This window comes from Bubalus kerabau, chromosome 7 (assembly GCF_029407905.1).
Source record: "Bubalus kerabau isolate K-KA32 ecotype Philippines breed swamp buffalo chromosome 7, PCC_UOA_SB_1v2, whole genome shotgun sequence".
Taxonomy (NCBI): domain Eukaryota; kingdom Metazoa; phylum Chordata; class Mammalia; order Artiodactyla; family Bovidae; genus Bubalus; species Bubalus kerabau.
Window position 1 is genome coordinate 30,010,003 of NC_073630.1, and position 25,902 is coordinate 30,035,904.

Consider the following 25,902-nt stretch of genomic DNA (forward strand, 5'->3'; position numbering starts at 1 on the left):
AAAAAATTACAATATGACTGCCTACTTTGTATTTTGTCAAAATAATTCTTATGTACTTTGGTCCAGATTCTGGGGATATTTGATATAATCTTTATTGTAGTAAAATAAAACATTACAGTTTTTGGCAAAAAAAAAAAATAAAGAAATATGGTTATAGTACAATAAATAAGCTGTTATGTGTACTCTTAATGGTATAAGCTATTTGGAGTACAATGGGGTCTTTCATGTCATGTTAACCATTTACTTAATAAAATACCTCAAAAGTCTTAATCTTAAGACTTTTATAATCATTCTCTTTATCACACAATCACCACATAAAGTGTAGCTAATGGGGCATGATAATACTTTATCATTTCTAATATAGTTTATTCAGAATAGGATACATTACTAATTTGACAGTTGTATAGTGAGTAAAAGACTCTGTACACATGTACACACACATGCACATGCATGCATACACACATGCAGGCACAGACACATGCATTTCAGATTTCTTGGAGAATGAATACATTTTCCCCCTGCCCCCAAGTCAGACTATATGGATCTGACAAAGCCTGGACTAAAACACAAACATGAAATATAGGAATTGCTAAAGTGTTAGCTTAGAAGGAGCTTACAGTATAATTTAAAACATATGAGCAAAAAGTTAAATACTGTCCCCAAAGATAGTATTTTTTTTTTTTCAGGAATAATTCCTTACAAGGCACATGCAGCTTTATTTTTGTAAATTTTAGTAAAATGTTGTGAAATGGCAATGACAATGTCAAAGCAAAAAAAAAAAAACAACAAGAAGTAAAAAAGAGTTTGGGGAAAAAGGCAAAGTGACATCTTCCATTTCTTTTCTAGTGCATCTGAACCAGTACAAATGGAAGGCACACGCGTCCATGTGCAGTTGTCTAATGGTATTTGCTTGCGGTTTTTCTCTTGCATTTTTTTCTCAGTGAGTAATACAGAATTACACCATGCACGCAGCTTTAGTCTTCCAAATTCCTAAGGGAATTGTATCTCCTTTATGTTCACATGCAATTCCAAAGGGGAGTTACAAGGAGGGTTTTATACTTCTACAGAGCTTATGCAAAAGAAATGCCCTTGTCATAGAAGGGGTACCTTTCATTAATGTAATGATTCCACTGTTTCATTATCCTCTACTGACTATGCTGATGGAGTTATTCAGGGTGAAGAGAAGGCCGATATATTTTATAAAGTGTGCAAGACAGAATCTTGAGAAGGTTTTTGTTTTTAAAAAAACAACTAGTTCCTACAATTTGTATTAAATTATTATTAATGGGAGAATATTATTGCTTAAGCAATGCCATGTTGCAACCACCATGAACCACTTTCTATAGCTGTCCTGATTGTTAAAAATTAAATCCGGGCTTTGAACCCTACACATAAATGGCTACAAAATATAATTACACATCATAAGTATAGCCCTGGGCTACTGCTATTTGTTTATTTTCACCAAAAATTAAATATCAACATGAATAAATGACTATAATGAAAGGAAACAAAGGCATCGAAGCCCTTCCAACCACGTGGATGTTAGATATTAACAACAATAAATGTTCAGAAAGATCTCAGAGCTTAGAAACCTCAGACCAGTTTTACATGGTATAATTGATAACAGATGGTATTACTGCCTGGTGCTCTTAGAATTATGAAAAGCTGAAAGTTTTCTCTCCTCCTCAGCTTCCTTTTCCTTAAGCTCTTGTATATACCACTTGTGACTCAGTAAGATTTGTTGAACTTTGACTACATACAAGGAACTGAGTTAGATGTTATAGAGGACACTAAAGACTGAAGAAAGCATGGATTCCACTCCTGAGAATCATCAAAGCTAGTAACAAAAAAGAAAAGATGTTTATAAATGATTATGATAAAATAGAAAGAGGAAAAGGGAGGGAGGGAATTAACATATACTGAGTGCCTGGCACGTAGTAGACGTTGTGTTAAAAGTTGACGTTTGGCAGAAACCAACAAAATTCTGTAAAGCAGTTATCCTTCAATTAAAAAATAAATACATTAAAAAAAGAAAAAAGTTATATACATGTTTAACCCTCACACCCTCCACTGAAATAGGATTTTATCATCTCTGCTTTACAGATGGGGGAAATGAGACTCACAGCGATTGAGTAACTCTCCCAAGATCACAGAGCTTGTAAGTGGTAGAGCTAGGATTTGATTTACGATCTGTCTGGATTAACTGTCTACATTCTCTCTGTTTTAAAACATAAAGTAATATAAAAAGCTGTACAGGATAAAATGCTGTGTGGAATCAGCAAAAGGGAAAAATTATATTCAGCTAAGGGAAGTAACAACATCTTGATGGAAGAAGTAACATGTAAGCATGAAGGGTTATCCTATTTGGGTGTGTAGAATCTGAGTGTATCTAGGTACTGAGAGGGAAGCAGTTCTGGAGAAAATACTGGTTTAAGAAAAGACAAATGAAGGAAAACAGACTTGAAGAGAAGAGAATTAATGGTTTGATTCAGTTTGGATGAAGCATCGTGCCCAGGAAGAAAATTAATTAAAAATCAGTGGGCTAGGGGCTTCCCTGGTGGCTCAGTGGTAAAGAATCCACCTGTCAATGCAGGAGACTAGGTTTAATCCCTGATCCGGGAAGATCCCACATGCTGTGGAGCAACTAAGCCTATGCACCACAACTACTGAGCCTGTGCTCTACTGCCCAGGAGTCACAGCTACTGAGCCCATGCACCCTAGAGCCTGTTCTCCACAAGAAGGGCCACTGCAATGAAAAGACCACGCACCGCAGCTAGAGAGGAGGATTTTACTGCAGTCTAAATGGTAATCATCCTGAGATTTAAAGTTTGTGAGTCAGAAGAATGACATAATAAGAACCATGATAGAAAAACTTTGTCTGGAAAACATATATAAGTTGATACTGATTGATGCTACACTTAATTCCCCCTTGATGATTCCACTACAGGCATAGGAAAACCTAAATGTCTACTTTTTGGACTCAGCTCCTTTGCAGCAGTGACAGGCCAGGCAACAGGCATGTCTGCGCAGTGTGCAGAATGGCAAGAGGGATTCAGGGTCAAGAGAAATAGAAATGGAGAGTCCTGTCAAGGAGGCAGTGAGCTGGAGGCATCGACCTGTTCAGTCAGCCATTAGCAAGGCTGCACAGAGTATACACACCATGACTTAACACCCATGGTGCGTGGGGGCTAAGTCGCTTCCGTCGTGTCTGACTCTTTGCAACTCTATGGACTGTAGCCCACCAGGCTCCCTGTCCATGGGATTCTCCAGGCAAGGATATTGGAGTGGGTTGCCATTTCCAACCCAGGGATCAAACCCCACATCTCCTTCATCTTCTGCATTGCAGGTGGATTCTTTACCGCTGAGCCAGCAGGGCAGCCCAGCAGTAGAGAGGAAAGGAAAAGGAGGACCTTGGATGAAGATGATAATGGAAAAACAGTGTAGACACGTGGAGCTGGGAAAGGACTCAAGTCATCAGAACGGGGTGCCTGGATCTGGGCAGAATCCCATTATTAGGACTAAGGCATGGCACGAGGGCCACACTCGGAGCAGTGGCACTGATGATGGTTCACCTGTGTGTGTAGGAAAAAGGCTTTCTTAAATGCCTCATGTCAAAGTCCCAACAGAACCTGGGGACTAACCAGATGTGCAAACACAGAGTAGGACTCGCAGGTATGATTAAAGTCATCCTCAGAATGGCGGGTCTGCAGAACTGACAGAACTTTGACACTCTACTTGACTATTATTATTAAAAGAACTACCAAAACAACAGAGACTGAGTCTGTCTTGTTCACTACAATTTCACAGCCTTGTACCTAATAGAGGCAAAATAGACACGAGTTATTGAACTGAATTATGTCAATATGGATTAATACAAAATATCAGGGTGACTTTCATTTCAACAGATTAACTTTGCCCCACCCCTGAATAACTCCCACTACCTTTAGTTTGAAATATAAATGTTCATCTGTCTGTTTTCTCATTTCTTCCCCTTCTTTCTTCCTTTACTCTGTTGTCACGTTATTTTTTTTTCTTTTTCTACCCAATTGCTTTTTTCAAGTTTCTGTGACATTATTTACTCTAACCCATCCCTTTTCCTCCCCAAGGATTTGATTTCCTCTGATTCAGTGGATTCACAGCAATATCCTCTTCATTCATTCCCCTGCCTCTTTTCCTATCTTAACCACAGCTGCTAGAACTGCCTTTTTTATTTTTTCTTTCTAATATCCTTTCACCATCTCATTTCCCTTGTCAAGAACCATTTTCTCACCCATTTAGGTAAATGCATAGATTCACCTCTTTTCCCTAAGGTCTATTTTCGTATTCAATTTTGTACTGTTACTGTAACAGAGTTCACTGCTATTTAGCTTTCTAGTCTTTGCAATTTTTTAACAATCTAAGTCCATCCAAGCCGTCTTCAATTTTAGAAAGACGATCAGAACTCCTTGATGATAAGATATTTTCCCTTTTTACCACTGGTCTGCAAAATAAAACCCTATTAATCTGGAAGTCCTTATTAAATAATGTGTGATAGCAAAGAAAGAGTACTGAGTTTTTCTAAGAGTTTTACATCATACAACAATGTGAATAAGATCATGTGGCAATGTTCAACCTATGCAAGAAAACGCTAATTGACATAAACATTTGTATATGAGTAACAAGCAGTTAATAATCATCTAGTACTACGTGAAAACTTCATTAATAATTCTCTAATTTAAAATCTAAAATTGGAAGTTTCTTTTGAAAAATACTATAATGATGTAGGAATAAGAAGAAGGTCAGACTTTTCCTTGGAGACGTAGCAACAAAACTCTTTGCCTATGGTGTAGAAAGACAATGTGGGGGTATCTCTTGGCTTCTTAAAGTGCCACGAAACACTTTCAAATTTCAGCTACCATGATCCCTCCATAGATGTTCCTGGTTCTGACTATTCTTGGCTTCCTGTACTGGTTTATCATCCTTCATCTGCTCATTCACTATGGCTGTGCATTCAAAATTTGTTATGACCATGTTCTTTTTTTCCCATGTTCTTCTTTTATAGTTATCCTCTCTAATGTCTCATGCTTTTCATGCTGTCTTTCTGTCCAGTTTTCTAAGTCCTTATAGCCCTATCTGAGTTTTCCTCTCTATTTCGTCTATAGGACACTGGACTTGAGTGTTGTAGCAGATGTAGGTGCCAACACACGCCGCTGCCTCTCTCCAAGACTGTGCTAGAATGCAGGTCCCATATGTTCTTACGGCTTCCTGCATTCCTTGAACAGCTGGAATGTGTTATACCTTCTAGGGTAGGCCAGAAGTGCCAGGGAGTTAACACCCAGGTACAGCTTTCACCAATGAAGAATGGGAAATTAGTGATTAAATGCATTAGTTTTCCTGCCCTGCAGCAGGGCAGTTCTAAGGCAAGCTCTGCACTGTTTCTCATAGGTTCTCATAGGTTGTGTGTGTACATAGTTCTCACAGGTTCACAGACACAGATACATATATAGATAAGGATATATACAGAAGGTACATATGTGTTCAGTCACATCCAACTCTTTGCGATCCCAGTGACTGTAGCCCACTAGGCTCCTCTGTCCATGGAATTTTTCAGGCAAGATTACTGGTGTGGGTTGCCAGTTTCTACTCCAGGGGATCTTCCTGACTCAGGGACTGAACCTGTATCTCTAGCGTCTCCTGCATTGGCAGGCAAATTCTTTACCACTGCACCACCTGGGGAACCTAGCATATATACAGAATAAGAAGAGATCAAAAATACATATCTCTTAGATCTAGATCTAGGATAATATTACTTTCAGGGCTGTTGTAAGCATTAAATAAAATAAAGCATGCAAAGCAACTTTCACTTTGTTTTCATCTCATTATAATGTAGCAGTTTCGAATTTAGGGAAGAAACTATGACTTTCTTTCATGGGTTTTTTTCCTCTAGTAATTAGCCTGAGATTACTTAGAACATAAGAGTGAAAATTAAGAACAAAGTAATGCCATTTGCAGCAACACAGATGGACCCAGAGGTTGTAATACTGAGTGAAGTAAGACAGACATAGAAAGACAAACATCATATAATGTCATTACATGTGGAATCTAAAAAAGAAGGGTAAAAGTGAACTTATTTACAAAACAGGAGTCACAGACATAGAAAACAAACTTGTGTTTACCAAGGGGTAAAGGAAGGAGGAATAAATTGGGAGGCTGGAACTGACATATACATTATGTTGTTCAGCCACTCAGTCATGTCCAACTCTGCAACCCCAGGACTGCAGTATGCCAGGCTTCCCTGTTCTTCACTTCTCCCAGAGTTTGCTCAAACCCATGTCCATTGAGTCGATGATGCCATTCAACCATCTCATTCTCTGTTGCCCCCTTCTCCTGCCCTCAATCTTTCCCAACATCAGGGTCTTTTCCAATGAGTCAGCTCTTTGCATCAGGTGGCCAAAGTATTGGAGCTTCAGCTTCAGTCCTTTCAAAGAACATTCAGGGTTGATTTCATTTAGGATTGACTGGTTTGAACTTAGATCAATGGCATACTACTATACTACATACTACTATCTATAAAATATATAACTAATAAGGATCTGTCATATAGCACTGGGAACTCTGCTCAGTACTCTGTAATGGTATATGTGGGAAAATAATCTAAAAAAGACTGGATATGTGTATATGTATAACTGATTCACTTTTCTGTACACCTGAAACTAACACAATATTGTAAATCAACTATACTCCAATAAATATTTTTTTAAAAGTGAAAATTATAAATAATGAGAGTATTCATTATTGTGAATAATGAGTGAATATAAATTAATTACTTCTCAAGATATTTCTCATGAGTAGTGTGAAAAGGAATATTCTACCAGGGGGGTTTTTGTTTGTTTTGTTAGATATCCTTATATTCAGAGCTCATAAAAAATAAATATATTATCATGGTCTAGTAGGAGAATCAGCACATAATAGACAGTTTGTGGCATTGGCTCCACTTATTTGGGAAAATCACTTATTTAGGAAACAATCTAGGACAGAAAAAGTATTCAGCATATCGAGGGGAAAAACATGAAAAGGGAACTCAATAAATAACTATTTTATTTACAGGTATTATGGTGTTAGAGGTAAAACATTAATAATGGCATTTCCTTCTCTCTGGTTTCCTACTGACTACAATAATTGCTAATATTGAGGGTTTTTTATTGACTGTTCATTTCTGACAACTCTCTTCTTCTGTGTGTTTCATCTTTATACACATTCCTCCCCTTCCTAATATTTCCTCATTTTCTTCACTATGATTTAGGGCTCAAAAGATTGTCTGTTGACTGCATTCATAATGATAAATCATATCTTCAGCAGTTAGTTTATATTGAAAATGTAGGGAGGGGAGGGAGTTGATATATATTTAATTATGACTGATTTTCACTGCTGTACGGTAGAAACCAACACAACATTAAAGTAATTTTCTCCCAATTAAAAATAAAATTTTTAAAAAAGTTTAAAAAAAGGAAATGCAGAACAAATTAAATATCTATCTATAATAAATCAAAATTAGTTGATAGGATGGCAATCTAAATAATCAGTCTGTGGGGACTGACAACAATGTATTAGTAATGATGAATCAATACCTAATGCCAACCAGTTCCTACTCAACATCTACTACTAAGTCATTTTTTCTTACATTACATCTTACATTTTCTTACATTTCTTACATTTTCTTACATTACAGTGCCCTGTGGCACTGTCTCAGATCTATTAAAGAGTCTTGCTTTATATGATAGTACATTGTTAAACTTGCCATCTGGCCCAACAGCTGATATGACTCACACAATCCTGAAGAGGCCCCAAAGATTTACTCCTGGGAAATATTTGGTCTACTGGGTGGTATCATGATTACTGGTTCATAGCTTTTTTATATGCTTTGAAAAGAATTGCAAAACCTCTAGGCTGGAAAAATCTTAAAGTGAAATTAATTTGTGAGAAGAAAAAGTGTTCACTTACCTGAGGACCAGGCTGACCCTGCAATTGAAAAGGAGAAAGAAAGGAAAATAGTTACAAAATTGCTTCTTAAGTGAGTATTTTCAGTATCAAAACTTAAACTAGTTCTGAACATGTTTTCAAAATACTTCTGAAAATAATAATACCTAACTACAATTTCACTTTGTGTTTTAATAAAGTTATTTCTTAATATTTTTACTCTATGCTATTTATCTAAAATCTTGATGTTATGATCTGTTATAGGTAACTCCAAAATGACTCAAGAGTTTTACTATGCTCTAGAATTAAAATGGAGAAAGAAAAGGCAAAGGGTGAAATACATCTCACATGATAATAATGAATCGGTTACATAAAGGGAGGATCTTCTAGAACATTATTATTATCAGCTACATATTCAGAGATGGCACAGAGAGAAGAAAAAAGAGGCAGCTGTTTAATTTTAGAATTCACCAACTCTTTACATTTCTCATTGTTTCAATAATATTTTAAGTCTATTAAAAAATAAACATCTATCTTTTACTCTGCATAATCCAACCTAAGGGCATTTTAAAAGAATATGAGAGGTCTTTGGCTCAATTAAAGTGCATCATAACTCCTCATACAAACAAGATTATGTAACCTCTGGTCAATCAGATTTATTTTGAACGTCACTTTCTTGTTGCTTAAACTAATAAAAATTTCAGAACAGCATAATTGCAAGTGCTTCTTACTAAAGGAAAATCACCTGTGAATAAAAGTATTGATTATATATCACCTTCTTCAAATCTCCAATTGGATTTTGTATAGATGAGATGAAAGAAAAAGTTCACACTGAATTAGGGAATCTTAAAAAGCAAATAATGTATAATCTCATTATATCACCTGTATGCCACTGAGTATTACACAAAAAAAACAAGGAGCTAATACAATTCCCAAAGAAGGCTTTCTTTCTTTCTCTTTCAGCTTCTCTTCAGACTTGGAATTCCTCTAGGCACATGTTCTCTAACTGACTGGTGATAGAACAGATCCAAGAGCTCTGTCTAGATTTCATCTATCAAACCAGGAAGGGAAGTTATACCAAGCTACTGTGGATGTGACTCACCCCACCCCTGACTCTAGTGATGCAGAGGGATAAGAGAATACCAGTCATTCATTCCTTATAGTCCCAGGCAAATTTGGATGTGTTATTCCATTTATTATAACTGTCCTGCCTTTTATAAATGAAGAAACTGAGACTCATAGAAAAGTGAAGTCGCTCAGTCGCATCCGACTCTTTGCAACCTCATGGACTGTAGCCCACCAGGCTCCTCCATCCATGGAATTTTCTAGGCAAGAGTACTAGAGTGGGTTGCCATTTCCTTCTCCAGGGGATCTTCCTGACCCAGGGATCGAACCCTGGTCTCCCGCATTGCGGGCAGATGCTTTATGGTCTGAACCACCAGGAGATCACAGACTCATAGAAATAAGCTAAAAAATCACACAGTCTATAGGCGAAAAGGGCAGACTTTAAATCCAAACTGATTCCAAAGTTCAAATGTTTTGCAGCAGGCCATTTTGCCTTTCACTCTGGAAGTTTAAACTCAGAGCTGTACGCAGACTTAACTGAGATCAGCATGGTCCCAGAGCATGCTTAACTTGAGTGGGCACTAAACTCCCCAGGTACTCCCAGACTGCAACAGCTTCTCTCTGCTTCCAGATGAAGACCTAGGGCCAGAGGGCACCCAGCCTCCTAACTGATACCTGTACAGAAACTGGGTCAGCAAAGGTTCTTGAGGGTAGCAAACAGCTTTAACATCAGCTCTAAGCATGGAGAACCTGTTCATCTACATATAAATATGGATCTTCCACAAGCTCTTGCATTATCACTCTTCCTCTAGATGCTTTACGTTTTTGATCTTTCCAAACTTTTAAGCTAATGCATACTCTGAAATGTGACCATGAACCTTTTATAGAACCTCAGAATAAATTACCTCTCTTATATAGTTTTTTTTTTCTTTTTGTAAAGGCTAAAATGTAGACATCTCTAAAATCAGAAAGAATTTCTTCAAAGGAATATATTTTAGCATCATTGCTGAGATTTTTTCATACCTATGGTTGTTTTACAAATTACAGGCTTTTCTTGCCTATCTTTAAAAACTAGCATTTTTGCCATTACATTTAACAAATGACTTATAGCACAATGTTTGTATAAACAACACAAATATACATTGCATTATAAACTTTTTATGAGTGATAGTGAGAACAAATAGTAAATGATGGTAAAGATAAAAAGTTGACTTTTATATAGGCACTGGAACATATACAGCACCAGGGAACTCAGATTACCCTAATGTCAGATATGAATCTGAGGTGTGTTTGCTGTGTGTATATGTATGTGTATATGTGCAAGGTGGGGAATGTGAAAAAGAGAGATAGGAGTGGGTTGACAGAGAGGATTCCCAGAAAAACAACGCAAACTAAACGGCAAATTTGGCAACCTCCCTAAAACATGGCTTACACAATGCAAGTCTTACAAATCATACACAGGATTCCAGGGCTGCCTGCACCAAGTCTCCTTAACTCAGTGTGATGCAACAAGCTATTCACCTGGAGACACGTAGAATACCAGGTGTCTCCTAGTGAACACCTATAAGAAAGCAGTCTAGCAGCTGGAATCTGGCAGTCATGGTACAAAGCCATCTGGCTAAGTGAGCGAAGTGTTGGAGGAGAGGTTTCAGAGGGTGTGGAAGTGTTAAGTTCCCCCATGGAGAGCAGAGCATAGAGAGTAGACAAGAGCCCAAGAAGAGCATCTTGGAAATATCCTTGGTGATCCAAGACACTATGTGACGAAGACTTCTTCACAGACAAATCATCCAAAGAAGTATCTCAGAATTTCTTTGTTGCCACTGTGTAGTACAAGTGTTTTCATATACTAGCGGATCATTTTCAAGTCTATTCTAACTTATAGGTAGTGAATATTATTAGCAATCAAAAATGAAAGTGAATTTCTTTTGGTTTTCTAAAATGCACTCTGAGGAGTTAAAAATTATGATGAAGGTAGGCAAATAAAACTTTCAAGTTGAATCTTTAAAAATGGCTGAAAAGGACCTTTTCCCCCCAAGCGAATCATCAAAAATGTTTCTATAAATAAAAACCCCAAAGAGTACAATCTAGCATAATCAGGAGCCATGCCAAGAGAAGTAGTTAAATCACAGAAATACTTAAGTTTAGGCCAGACATTTAAAGATGGAGAATGGAGTTGCTGATTTACTGTACGTCAACAGCTCAGTGCAATGCCCTCAAGGCAGCTAAGGCACCAGCGTGAAGAAAAAGAAACAGCAGGAAAAGCTGACTTGAAAACGTGGTAATCAGAACAGCATGGCGGAAAACAATCAGCCAGTAGCTGATGCTTGACAGAAAAGTCTTCAAAACAAGTTAAAAGTTTCGTGAGGCAAGTAAACCAAGATGGAACGTGATAAATGAGAAGACATATCGCTGGAGTATGTATTGTTACTTTAGGCAATTAAAGAGCAGTATTAACCAGTTTTTGCCAGGCTGTTATCACAGCTATGGTTGCCAGAAAGTACTAACACCCTTTTCTAAATCAACCAAGTTATTTAGATTTTTGACTGAGGCAATTAGTTTCACCACATGATACTTTTTCATGGCTGGTGATTCTGGGTTGTTCTTTTTCAGATGGGACAAATGCCATTTTTCCGTTAGTACATGCACAGACAGGCACACAAAATTTGTACTTTCACATTCCATCTTATTTTGAAATACTGATTAGGATATCAGACCCACATACATTTTTACAGTGATTAGTTTTAAATAAAATTACTTTCAGTTTTAAAAACTTGAGGATGATTGTCCATGAACCTCTAAAAGGTGTTCCCTCTGCTTCAAGGTAATTGCACTTAACTTAGAATCTCAGCATTAAGAAACCTAAGCTTGACTATCACTGTTAGTATACTCAGATTCAGTTTATTTCACTGTCTTGAACTGGAAAAAAAAAGCTTTAAAATAATCATTTCTATGCTTTTGCACTTTCGAACCTTTGCAGTCTAAAAAGATCATTTGAAGATGATTATCGTAATGGCTCTGAGGTTAAAGCGTCTGTCTCCAACTCTGGAGACCCGGGTTCGATCCCTGGGTTGGGAAGATCCCCTGGAGAAGGAAATGGTAACCCACTCCAGTATTCTTGCCTGGAGAATCCCATGCACAGAGAAGCCTGGTAGGCTACGGTCCACGGGGTCGCAAAGAGTCGGACACGACTGAGGGACTTCACTCACTCACTCATCGTAACTTCATCACCTCTCGAAAAGGTTCAAATCCACATATTCAGATGTCAAGTTTATTTTTCTTTTCAGGAGAAAAAAGCACATGAAGCAAGCATGCAGGTAAAGCTTCAGATTGTCTCAGCTGGCAACAGGATTATTCTGGTGGCAGCCATTCTGAGAGTTGGAATCCTATCATAGGAACCATCAAGCTTCCCAGGTGGCACTAGCGGTTAAGAATCTGCCTGCCCATGCAGGCAGACTTAAGAGACGAGAATTCAATATCTGGGTCGGGAAGATCCCCTGGAGCTGGGCACGGCAACCCATGCCAGTATTCTTGCCTGGAGTATACCGTGGACACAGAAGCCTGGCAGGCTGCAGTCCCTAGGGTCGCACAGAGTCAGACACGACTGAAGCAACTGCACGCACACGCACGCACTCATGTAGAACCATCTCAGTGGATCCCTTAACCTTTCCTGAGTTGCAGTTTGACCTAAAGCCTGTGCCAGTAAGCAGAATATGTGTACTCTACATTTGCAGCCCCAGGAAGCAGGAATCTTGCTCATCCTGTGAGTCTATTCACATTTAATCCCTGACAATCACTGAATTGCTGAAAGGTGAGAATTTTGGATTGGTCCTCAAATTGGTTACAGTATTTTTAGAGAACCATTAGAGAGTCGGCTATCCTTACATTTCAGAGTTGTATTTTCAAAATATAACTTCTTAATCTCTTGGCTTCTGCTTATGCAAATAAACACATCTATGTTGAAGAGGAAGTCTCTTCCCTCACTGGAATCTTCTTCAGATGCTAGAGATGGAGCTAAGGCAGAAGCCTGCAAGGGTGTCAGAGGAAGTTTAAACACCTACCTATACGCCTTAGGACAAAAAGCATGAGTCTGATATCTTGAAGAAAAATCACTCCCTAGTTTGATTAAGCCTCTGTATCTAATTAATGTGAGAATATTATATCAAATGACTTTGCAAATTATAAAATGCTATACCATTGTAGCATGGCAATTCAAAGTGGGCTATAAAACCAACACCAACAATTCATTCGACTAATTCAAATTTAGATAAAAAAGTGTCTATTAATTTTAAAAACAAATTAACATGGGAATGATGAACTACAGAGAAAAACAATTGAAGAAATAAAGCAATACAGATTATGTGCATTAAGAAATGGCTTTGCAAAGACTGCCTATTCTCGCAGTGTCTGTAAACTACTCATGCTTCCAAGGACTCTTACACACTTGGCTGAAACAAACCTTATTCATAATTTATACTGCCTGTTGCGTTACCCTGCAGGATAGATATTAATAATTCTTACCTTAGTCACAGTCACATAATATTACTTAGATAAGAGTATTTCAATTTAAGCTTTTCTTTTGAAAAATACTTAATCCTCCATGGTTTTAATTCTGGGAAGGAAAAGTCATACTCTACGCAAGAGGAAAATAAATAGCTATAGACTCAAGCCTGGTGGATATGTCTTTCTTGTTCATTTGAAAGAGAAAAGAGAGAAAGTGAGAGTGAACATGGAGATGGTTTTGTTGGGTTCAATGTAAAGGAAACAAAATTCATGCACAACTTTGAAGATTTCTTCCATGATGTTTACCTTTTATAAATAAATAACATGATTTATTTAAAGATTTACTCATACTTAAGCAGATTAAGTCCTTCCCACAGTAATTTTAAAACATTATTATTTTTCTAACACCATGCTATGTTTATCTTATGATTAAATGGTCACAGTGGGAACATAAGAAAGTAAAGAATTTTATCAGCTGCATTTTTTGTCATTAAAAGTTTCACATACAGAGCATAAGAAAGATAAGGATTTTATTTATGCATTATTTTACAATATTTAAATGTATTGAATGCTTAATATTCCACTGAGGTTGATTCAAATTTTTGCTATTATAAACAGTGTCTACTTATTTCTATACAAATATTTGACTATATATGATTAGTCCTTAGGACTTCCCAGGAGGTGCTAGTGGTAAAGAACCTGCCTGCAATGCAGGAGACGTAAGAGATGAGGGTTCCATCCCGGGTGGGGAAGTTCCCCTGGAGGAGGGCATGGCAATCCACTCCAGTATTCTTGCCTGGAGAATCCCATGGGTAGAGGAGTTGGGTTGGCTACAGTCCATAGGATCCGCAAAGAGACAGACATGACTGAAGCAACTTAGCACGCACAATTAATTCCTTATGATACAACAATGATAAGGCAGTGTTATTCCAACTATACAATTCATATATTTTATTTATTCATATTGTATTATATAAAATGCAGATTATATATTTTTCTGGGGTATAATTCTACATGTATATACATATATGTATTTATTCAGACATATATTTGTAAATATATCTATATGAAGAAAGAAGGAAGGAAATAAAGAAAGAGAAAATGAAGGAAACAAGAAAGGAGGTGAGGGAGGAGAAGATAGGAAGAGAGGAAGGAAGAGAGGAAGAATACATGAAAATGGTAGTTATTTCTTGGTGGTGGAATTATGAGTAATTCTTTCTATCCTGAGACTTTTCTATACTTCCCAACATTTTTCTAGCCCCATGTCTTGATCATAAAAATATTGAGCATGATACCTAATTCACTGCAGAAATTTTTAAACAGAACCAAATTTTTTCCATAGTACATTCATTCACTCAAAGATCTAGGTCAGTGATTTGAATTCCATTTTCCAAGTTTCTCAATTAAGGGTGTTTTTAATTACTTGGAAGAATTTGAAAGATTCTTCAAACTATTCTTTAAAATTCAATAAATAAGGGTTTTGAATTCACCTTCTACGTAAGCACCACCTCATTTCTAGGAATGCGGCTGTCACAGACACGGGTAGGAGAGTTCTAGAGTCAAGAACCAACTATAGAAGGCCACGGTTCATGTAGACTGGAGATCCCTGCTCAGCTGAGTTTGTTGGGAAACTGCAATTTTGCAGACCAAAATATTTGGGCTTGGGGATTTAGCTGTATTATTTTATAAAGCCATTTAAAGATGTATAATTTTGGACATAAATGTATATCAAACTTCTAAAACAAACTACATCTCCAAGTTTTTTCAGCAACTGGCATGGAATCTGGAAGATGTAAATAAATGACAAGTTTACAAACATACGTTTAATAGGATACAATAAACACATAGAATATATGTGAGTCGAGACACCTGCTCAGCTTCCACTGTTTTGAAAATACATGCTTTTTAAAGAATACAAAGGCAATTTCTACTGCCTAACAAATTTTTCTTAAATTGTATATAATGAATAATTTGGCTTCTTCCAATTTTATTACATCTTTAAAAGTGTGCTATTTTGATTGTGCCAGATAATATGAGAAGCCAATTTGTAAACATCTCTCAGTCTGATTAAATTTATGTAAATGCCCAATTTTCTAAATATTGTGCAAAAAATGGACTTCGTGCTCTCTGCAGCTGCCTTACATGTTTGCATTAATAAATTAATTAAAGCAGAGTCAACTAATTGATAATACATGAGTCACATAATGCTTTTTTGCTCCAATGAGACAGAGCCCTAAAAATGGAAACCTATTTCAAAATTCAGGCAGAGAGGCTCTGCAAGCCCAGAAGCTTGTGTACTTTAGGGACCAAGGTCTTTGGGGCTGTATCATAACAACTATAACTTACGTACTCCCACAAGACACCAAGAGCTCCAAGAATGACATTTCTGTTACAATAAGCCTACAAATTAGGGGTCATTTCCATCATTTGTAGTTGAACAAACCAAGTTTCAGAGAGGCTGGGTAACATTCCCAATCACACAACTTCAAAAAAAAGAAAAGCTATGACAAACCTAGAGCATATTCAAAAGCAGAGGCACTACTTTGCTGACAAAGGTCCATCTAGTCAAAGTTATGGTTTTTCCAGTGAAGTCCCTCAGTCGTGTCTGACTCTTTGAGACCCCATGGACTGTAGCCAACCAGTCTCCTCCATCCAGGGGATTCTCCAGGCCAGAATACTGGAGTGGGTTGCCATTTCCTTCTCCAGAGGATTTTTCCGACCCAGGGATCAAACCCGGGTCTCCCGCATTGTAGGCAGACGCTTTACCATCTAAGCCACCAGGGAAGTCTATGGTTTTTCCAGTAGTCATGTATGAATGTGAAAGTTGGACTATAAAGAAGGCTGAGTGCCGAAGAATTGATGCTTTTGAACTGTGGTATTGGAGAAGACTCTTGAGAGTCCCTTGGACTGCAAGGAGATTCAACCAGTCAATCCTAAAGGAGATCAACCCTGAATATTCACTGGAAGATGAAGCTGAGTTCCAATACTTTGGCCACTGGATGTGAAGAGCTGACTCACTGGAAAACCTGTGATACTGGAAAAGACTGAGGGCAAGAGGAGAAGAGGGAGACAGAGGATAAGATGGTTGGATGGCTTCACTGACTCAACAGACATGAGTCTGAGCAAACCTCAGGAGACAGCCAAGGACAGGAAAGCCTGGCGTGTCCACAGGATCGCAAAAATGTCAGACACAACTGAGCGACTGAACAACAATCCAGAGGAAGCAAGTAGCGGTCATTCTTCACTCTCCTTTGAACTGGATAAAAGATATAGCTGCTCTAGCTAGACATATCCATACACCAAACACTTAATATCCAGCACACACAAAACACACATTTTAAGTCCATCCGTGGATTCTCTAGCAAATCTTTCATCCCAGGTTAAGAATCCTTGTGTAGACAAAAATAAACATTTTATGGGGAAGAGAGGAATAGAGTCCCCAGAAGGTAACTGAGGAGGAAGAGAATGAAAAACAATAGCAACAAACATGAGTTTGATAAAGCCAATATTGGAGAGAATTTCAAAAAGAGAATTAAATGAAGACTGCAAAGAGTCCATTGCATTTAACCCACAGGAAGTAAGAATATGAAATGTAATTGTTTGAGCAGTGAGGTGAGAAAGTTAAGGATAAGCTCCAGAAGTGGCAAGCAGGTGTCATCCCAAGTGGCAACTCTAATTGTGAATGGCCACTTGGGATAATGTGTGAAGAGAAGGCTTTGAGGCCGGGTTATAGACTTTGAAAATGGCACTGGGATTAATCAGCAATGTATATAAAAGGCAAAAAGTGGAAAGCATGTGTACCAACTCTTCATCAATCTCAGTCGACAATTCTTTTGAGTAGTTGTGTATAAAGGGAAGAAGAGAAACAGGATAGAAGCTAAAAGGGCTGTAGATTAGAAGTTTTGTTCTTTATTTGTTTTTGCAGTAGAAGGGAAGGATCTGACAATGTTTGCAAACTGAAAGAAAACTCTTAGCTGAGAGGAAACAAAAGGCTTTTAGAGCACCATATATCAATATAAGAGAACACAAAAAGAGGTGGTGTCAGAGAATCAGGGCAAGGAGAAGAGACATCACTCTGAGAAGAGGAGAAAAGAAGTGAGGCTAGACGCAAATAATACATTTGGGTGCTCAGGGGCAGAAAATGGAGGTGTGCTAAAGCCCTAAATCTCAAAGCGCTCTGAAGTAGAAGTTGTCTGGGTGTGGGATGAAGGTGGGAAAACTGTGGTTGATAGCTCATTTATTCAATGAATCAATATTTGTAAGCCACTCCTGTGTGTTAGGCATTTTTCAAATACTAGGAAAAGTAAATATGAGAAATAAAAAAGTCCATGCCAACAAAGACTCAGCTGTTTGTAGGGGGAGACAGACTGTAGGAAAATGTTTATAAATAATCCACCCAGTAGTGATAATGGTTAAGAAGAAAAATATATGAAGATAAGGAGGACAGAGTAAGAGGGCCCTGTTGTATAGGGTCATCATTGAAGGAAAGAGGAAAAGACAGAAAATGAAGAGCAAGAGGAATGCCCACTAAAGAGATAGGATCTTCCAGTCCAGGGTCTGGATGCAAGGGAGCGATAGGAAACAGGCAGGGATGCAGTCATAGAGGTGGAAGAGCCAGGTCATGTAGAACTTTGTAGGTTGTGATAAGAACTTGGCTTTTAGTTGGGGTGAGGTAGAAAGCCATTGAGAGCAGGTTTTTTACAGAGAAGTGACATAACCTAATTATATTTGAAAGGAACTGCATTTACTGTGGGGAAAAGAGTGTAAGAAGGCAAGAGTGTAAGCATGGAGGGAAGTTAGAATCCAAATAAAAGGTAAATGATGGGATGGCCCAGGAGAGCAGTAGAGGAGACAAAATGATTAGATACTGCATATATTGGGAAGTTGCCATCATAGTCAACAAAAGAGTGTGAAATGTAGTACTTGGATATAATCTCAAAAATGATAGAATGATCTCTGTTCATTTCCAAAGCAAAACATTCAATATCACAGTAATGCAAGTCTATGCCCCAACCAGTAATGCTGAAGAAGCTGAAGCTGAACGGTTCTGTGAAGATCTACAAGACCTTCTAGAACTAACAACCAGAAAAGATGTCCTTTTCATTATAGGGGACTGGAATGCAAAAGTAGGAAGTTAAGAAATACCTGGAGTAACATGTAAATTTGGCCTTGGAGTACAGAATGAAGCAGGGCAAAGGATAATCGAGTTCTGCCAAGAGAACGCACTGGTCATAGCAAACACCCTCTTCCAACAACACAGCACAAGACTCTACACATGGACATCACCAGATGGTCAACACCAAAATCAGACTGATTATATGCTTTGCAGACAAAGATGGAGAAGTTCTATACAGTTAGCAAAAACAAGACTGGGAGCTGACTGTGGCACAGACCATGAACTCCTTATTGCCAAATTCAGACTTAAATTGAAGAAAGTAGGGAAAACCACTAGATCATTCAGGTATGACCTAAATCAAATCCCTTACGATTATACAGTGGAAGTGACAAATAGATTCAAGGGATTAGATCTGATAGGCAGAATGCCTGAAGAACTATGGACGGAGGTTCCTGACATTATACAGGAGACAGGGATCAAGACCACCCCCAAGGAAAAGAAATGCAAAAAGGCAAAATGGTTGTCTGAGGAGGCCTTACAAATAGCGGTGGATAGAAGAGAAGCAAAAGGCAAAAGAGAAAAAGAAAGATATACCCATTTGAATGCAAAGTTCCAAAGAATAGCAAGAATAGCTAAGAAAGCCTTCCTCAGTGATCAGTGCAAAGACATAGAGGAAAACAACAGAATGGGAAAGTCTAGCGATCTCTTCCAGAAAATTAGAGATACCAAGGGAACATTTCATCCAAAGATGGGCACAATAAAGGACAGAAATGTTATGGACCTAACAGAAGCAGAAGATATTAAGAAGAGGTGGCAAGATACACAGACGAACTATACAAAAAAGAACTTCACGACCCAGATAATCACGAAGGTGTGATCATTAACCTAGAGCCAAATATCCTGGACTGCAAAGTCCAGTGGGCCTTAGGAAGCATCACTATGAACAAAGCTAGTGGAGGTAATGGAATTCCAGTTGAGCTATTTCAAATCCTAAAAGATGGTGCTGTGAAAGTGCTGCACCCAATATGGCAGCAAATTTGGAAAACTCAGCAGTGGCCACAGGACTGGAAAAGGTTAGTTTTCATTCCAATCTCAAAGAAAGGCAGTGCCAAAGGCAGTGTCTCAAACTACCGCACAATTGCACTCATCTCACACGCTAGTAAAGTAATGCCCAAAATTCTTCAAGCCAGGCTTCAACAGTACATGAACCATGAACTTCTAGATGTTCAAGCTGGATTTATAAAAGACAGAGGAACCAGAGATCAAATTGCCAACATACGCTGGATCATCAAAAAAGGAAGAGAGTTCCAGTAAAACATCTACTTCTGATTTATTGACTATGCCAAAGCCTTTGACTGTGTGGATCAAAACAAACTGTGGAAAATTCTTAGAGATGGGAATACCAGACCACCTGACCTGCCTCCTAAGAAATCTGTATGCAGGTCAGGAAGCAACAGTTAGAAATGGAAATGGAACAACAGACTGGTTCCAAATTGACAAAGAAGTATGTCAAGGCTGTATATTGTCACCCTGCTTATTTAACTTATATGCAGAGTACATCATGAGAAATCCTGGACTGGATGAAGCACAAGCTGGAATCAAGATTGCCGGGAGAAATATCAATAACCTCAAATACGAAGATGACACCACCCTTATGGCAGAAAGCCAAGAAGAACTAAAGAGCCTCTTGATGAAAGTGAAAGAGGAAGAGTGAAAAGTTGGCTTAAAACGCAACATTCAGAAAACTAAGATCATGGCATCTGGTCCCGTCACTTCATGGCAAATAGATGGAGAAACAGTGGAAACAGTGACAGACTTTATTTTGGGAGGCTCCAAAATCACTGCAGATGGTGACTGCAACCATGAAATTAAAAGACTCTTGCTCCTTGGAAAAAAAAGTTATGACCAACCTAGATAGTATATTAAAAAGCAGAGACATTACTTTGCCAACAAAGGTTCATCTAGTCAAAGCTATGGTTTTTACAGAAGTCATGTATGGATGTAAGAGTTGGACTGTGAAGAAAGCTGAGTGCTGAAAAATTGATGCTTTTGAACTGTGATGTTGGAGAAGACTCTTGAGAGTCCCTTGGACTGCAAGGAGATCCAACCAGTCCATCCTAAAGGAAATCAGTCCTGAATGTACATTGGAAGGACTGATGCTGAAGCTGAAATTCCAATACTTTGGCCACCTGATGCAAAGAACTGACTCATTTGAAAAGACCCTGATCCTGGGAAAGAATGAAGGCAGGAGGGGAGGGGGACAACAGAGGATGAGATGGTTGGATGGCATCACCGACTCAATGGACATGAGTTGGAGTAAACTCTGGGAGTTGGCAATGGACAAAGAGGCCTGGTGTGCTGCAGTCCATGGGGTTGCCAAGAGTCGGACCTGAATGAGTTACTGAACTGAACTGAATATTGTGAAGAAAGTGGTATAAGATTTTTAGATCGATTGAATGCAGGGTGTGAGGAAAAAGAGGAGTCAGGAGTGACTCCAAGATTTGCCTGGAGCAACTAAAGGAATGGCGATGTCATTTACTGTTGTGGAGAAGACTAAAGAGGAGCAGGGTTGGAGAATTTGGTTTTGGACATATGGTTTGTGATATCTGTGAAACAGCCATGTAGGGATGTTGAGTAGATACTTAGAAATACAAGTCCAGAGTAAAGGAGAAGTCTAGGCTGCAGATATGAATCTGGGAACCTTTGACATACAGATGATATTAAAACCATGAGATTACATGCAATCACCTAGCAAGTGAATGTAAATAAGGAAGAAAAAAGGTCCAAGGACTGAGCCTTTGAGCACAACATTTAGAGACCAAGAAGTAAACGCGCTAGCCAGGCTGAGGAGAGGCCAGTGAGATTGGAAGAGCACCTTGAAAGAGAGATACCCACCAAAGAGATAAGCAATAAAAGTGTTCCAACAAGAAGAGAGCAATCGGCTCTGTTAAATATGATCTAGTAACATTTGAACAGAACCCTGATCCCTGAATTTTTCATAGTGAAGATAATCAGTGACCCGAACAAGAAGGATTCAGCGGAGTGGCAGATATTAATATCTTGTTTAGTTATGGACAACTCTTCCTAGGAGTTTTGCTGTGGACAGTGGAAGCGAAATGCAACAGTGTCTAGAGAAAGATACAGAGTCAAGGAAATTTTTTTCCCCTGAGATGGATGATATTATGGCTTCATTTGTGTTAACAGAATTATTTAATGGAGAGGAAAAATCGATGATGTAGAAGAGAAACAACAATTGAAGAGCAATGACCTTGAGCAAGGCAGAGGGGATTGGTTCAGCTGCACAAGGAAGGAACAGTTCGTTTCTTGTAGCACGAGGAAAGATCTGAGTAAACTATCAGATTTGGTGGTGGGAGTGCATAGAATTCTATTCTGATGGCTTCTATTTTCTCAGAGAAACAACGAACAATACTTTTTAACAACATTAAGTGTGAAGGAGATGCTAGAAAATTGAGTAAGGAAAAAATCTGAAACAGCTAAGAAAGTTAGACAGTGACTGGATCACAGATGTGGATAGCACTGTGCATCCTCAAGATTAGTGGTTGAGAATTTAAAATGAGGCCAGTTAGCAGGGTTGTTTTCCTCCATACACCTTCAGCTCGGCAGGCGCAGGCGCAGAGTGGAGGGTGACTTGAATTTAAGTAGGTTTGTGGTCTCCCCAGGGCAAGACAGGGGGAGAGAGGGAGTTAGAGGTGTACACAAACAAGAGCAGGAGTGCAATGATCAAACAAGAGCAGGAGTGTAATGATCGAACAAGACATCTAATCTGTTCAGGAGGAAAGTGAGGATATGAGAGGGCCACAGAACAGTGTTTTCCATTTCTTTGTCAGATTAATTTTTTATTCTTTCCACATTACATTTGTGATATACCCAGTAGACTATCTTTAATAAGTTCAATTAGTAGAATGTCTGCTGTGATCTTAATCTATCATCATAGTTTTTAACCAGTGATGTTTTAACAGTTTTTAAAATCATACTTCTAACTTTATTTTAGTTATGTTTGCAGGAATACAGTTTCAATAACATGTACTATAACAATAATAAAAATATTATCTATATTCAATAGAGACTCAAAAATTATTAGAAGTATGGAGCAATTATGCAAAGTATGTTGCCTAGTGAGTGGACACTCAGTTATGTCTGACTCTTTGAGACCCCATGGACTGTAACCTGCCAGGCCCCTCTGTCCATGGGATTTCCCAGGCAAGAATAGTGGAGTGGGTTGTCATTTACTTCTCCAGGGGATCTTCCTGATCCAGGGATCGAACTGCATTTCCTGTGTCTCCTACATTGCAGGCAGATTCTTTATCACTTGAGCCAGCGGGGAAGCCCATATGTTGCCTAAAAGGCTATGGATTTCCTATAACTCACCTTTCCAGACATTGTTCGTGATAAGCTACCATAGAATTTCCATGAATCACAATTTCCTACATTTTCTGTAATAAGGCCAAAGAAACTTTACGAATCAAGTCACAGAACTTTAAGGATTACAGTGGCTATGTAAACAAAGGGCTGCTGAAATGCCAGAGGAAGAAATACAGCACTTGGAGGACTCAAGCAGTCCCAGCAGGATCTGACCCAACTTCAAAACTTCAATTTTGCTCCACCAAAGATAATGACATCTCATCTTGACCAAATCGAGGCCCAGTTAGACGTGGGAATCCAAGCCCCTGGCTCAGCCACTGGAGGGATCCATGGCCCCTGTGTGCGTGTGTGTGCTCAGTTATGTCTGACTCTTTGTGAGTCCACGGGTTGTAGCCCTCCAGGCTTCTCTGTCCATAGAATTTTTCAGGCAAGAATATTGGGGTAGGTGCCATTTCCTCCTCCAGGAGAATCTTCCTGACACAGGTATCGAACCTACATCTTCTGTGCCTCCTGCATTGCAGGCAGATTCTTTACTGACTGAGCCACCTGGGAAGCCATGGTCCTTGTGACCTCCCTCCTACTGCTCCAGGCTCCTGATCTCCTCAGAGATTCTTGTTCCTGCTATCCACCCAGTCTGGCTGCCCTCCTGCCCACTTCACTTGTTGAAATCCCATCCAGGCTTTTAGAGCTTTCATTTCTTTCAAAGACCTGCCTGTTTTCTCACAGCAGATAGGAACTTTATTTCTTCTGAATAGCCACAGATCATTTCTTTAATTATTTTATAACATTATATTCTGCCTTCAACTATGGTTCTTGGTATCTTGCTGCTGCTACTGCTGCTAAGTCGCTTCAGTCGTGTCCGACTCTGTGTGACCCCATAGACGGCAGCCCACTAGGCTCCTCTGTCCCTGGGATTCTCCAGGCAAGAATACTGGAGTGGGTTGCCATTTCCTTCTCCAATGGATGAGAGTGAAAAGTGAAAGTGAAGTTGCTCAGTCATATCCGACTCTTAGCAACCCCATGGACTGCAGCCTACCAGGCTCCTCCGTCCATGGGACTTTCCAGGCAAGAGTACTGAAGTGGGGTGCCATTGCCTTCTCCACTTGGTATCTTACTTCTCCTATTAAAGGGTATGCTCTTTGAACAGCTAACACTTACGGTGCTCTGACAGTTAGACAGTCCTGTGCCTTTTGTTTCGTGAGCGTTAATAGGTACTATTGTTACCCCCATTATACAGTTGTGGAAACTGAGACAGACAGAGTGAATGACTTGCCCAAGATCACACAGCTAGAAAGTGGGAGTACTGAAATATAAATTCAGGTCTTTCAGATTCCAGAACCTGAACTTTTTAGCTATTATTCTAAACTCCATCCTGGATAGTAGCAGGCATATAATATTTGATTTTAAAAGTTTATCTTTATATGAATTTTTATTCAATCAATCCACTAAATGCCAAGCACTATGGTCGTGCTAGAGGAACAAGGGAAAATAAGGCACAGACCCTTCAATGGGGGAATTTGCAGTTACAAGTGACACAGAGAAATTCGTACATTGTCAGATTTCCATATTTTATTGGATTTTTTTCTTCCCAAGCAACTGGAAGACCTTTTGACATAGGTTTGAATTGTGGAAATTAGTTAATCCTCTCTTCTTGCTGTGACAAAAATGATTGAAAAGTAAACTATCTTAATTTATTTTAATAGATACCGTTATGCAGTTAATGATGCTGGGGCTAAATTAGAGATTGTAACATCATCAAGAGTACACTGAATACATTTCAGTTCTCCTATAACATAAATGTTCTCAGTTGAGACTGGGACTGTAACTTAGCATTTTTAGAGCCACTGGCTAAATTACCTCTATTGATGAGGCTTAGCAGTTTCTTTCTGAATGATTCTAAATAGCTGCTGAGGGCTAAAAGATAGTCTTCCCTGGGCTGTGGCCACAGCATGCCAGGAGCCTCCTGGGGAGAGAATAAAGCTCGAGTTCCCATGCATGAATGGTTCTATGTCCTGCCTGGAGCACGCACGCTGACTGGGCATCCTTGAAATTGTATAAATGAAAGGAAGTAGGCACAGGTAGAGGCTTGTATTAATAATTGGTGTGCATGAAGCAAATTAGGCTGACCCACCAGGTCCTTCCGAAAGGGGTGGAGGGGCGGTGCAAGCCTCCAGAAATCAAGTCTGCTAAAGCCATCTCTTCAAAGCTTTTGACAAACTGCAAACCTTAGCCATTTCTTTCTTTTTCCCATGGAACGGGGAGTTCGGGGAGAAGTTTTAGTTCACACACACCCACATGCACACACACCGTATAGGTGTATGAAGCATGAACTAGGACATGAGAGTTATGTAGCACTGTCCTTATTCACAGAGGAAGTCGAGGGACCTGGTTCTGCTATTAAGTCGAGGGAGGATTTTTCACCGATGTCGGAGGCCAGGTGTGGCGCGGTTCCGGGCTCCTTTAGCCCCTGTGTCTATTCCCACGTGCACCATGGGTACTACAGTGGAATCCGGCCTCCTTATTTGTACAGTTCTGTTGTGACTGCGGCAGGCACAGTGAAGGGCAGTCCCCATCAGAAGAGAGAGCTCAAGTATTTCAGCCAAACCATGATTCATTTTCAAATTTTTGAAGGAAACAATATGTTTGAAACCATTTTCCTTTATGACCCTAGATAATAGAGTTTTCACCTATTTTCTGTGTAGACATTTCCCAGGTTTCTAATTCTTTTCAGCATCACCCTTTCATGAAGAGCCCATAGTTGTTAAGGATAATAAGAAATATCAAACCTAACAACGTGGTGGAATCATATTTTCTTCCAACCCTTATAGGAAAAGAAAATAATTTGTTTTTGCAGCAATATCCTTTACAACAAACATACATCT

At 38.9% G+C, this 25,902-nt stretch overlaps 1 protein-coding gene across 1 annotated transcript in view; it reads right to left on the reverse strand.

Moving 5' to 3' along the window:
* The window catches only part of COL25A1 (collagen type XXV alpha 1 chain), a 494,071-nt gene that overhangs the window by 192,692 nt on the left and 275,477 nt on the right, over nt 1-25,902 (reverse strand). Inside the window, exon 5 of the mRNA XM_055587935.1 lies at nt 7,981-7,998. Coding sequence (XP_055443910.1) covers nt 7,981-7,998 — 18 coding nt within the window. The remainder of the gene's footprint in view (nt 1-7,980; nt 7,999-25,902) is intronic.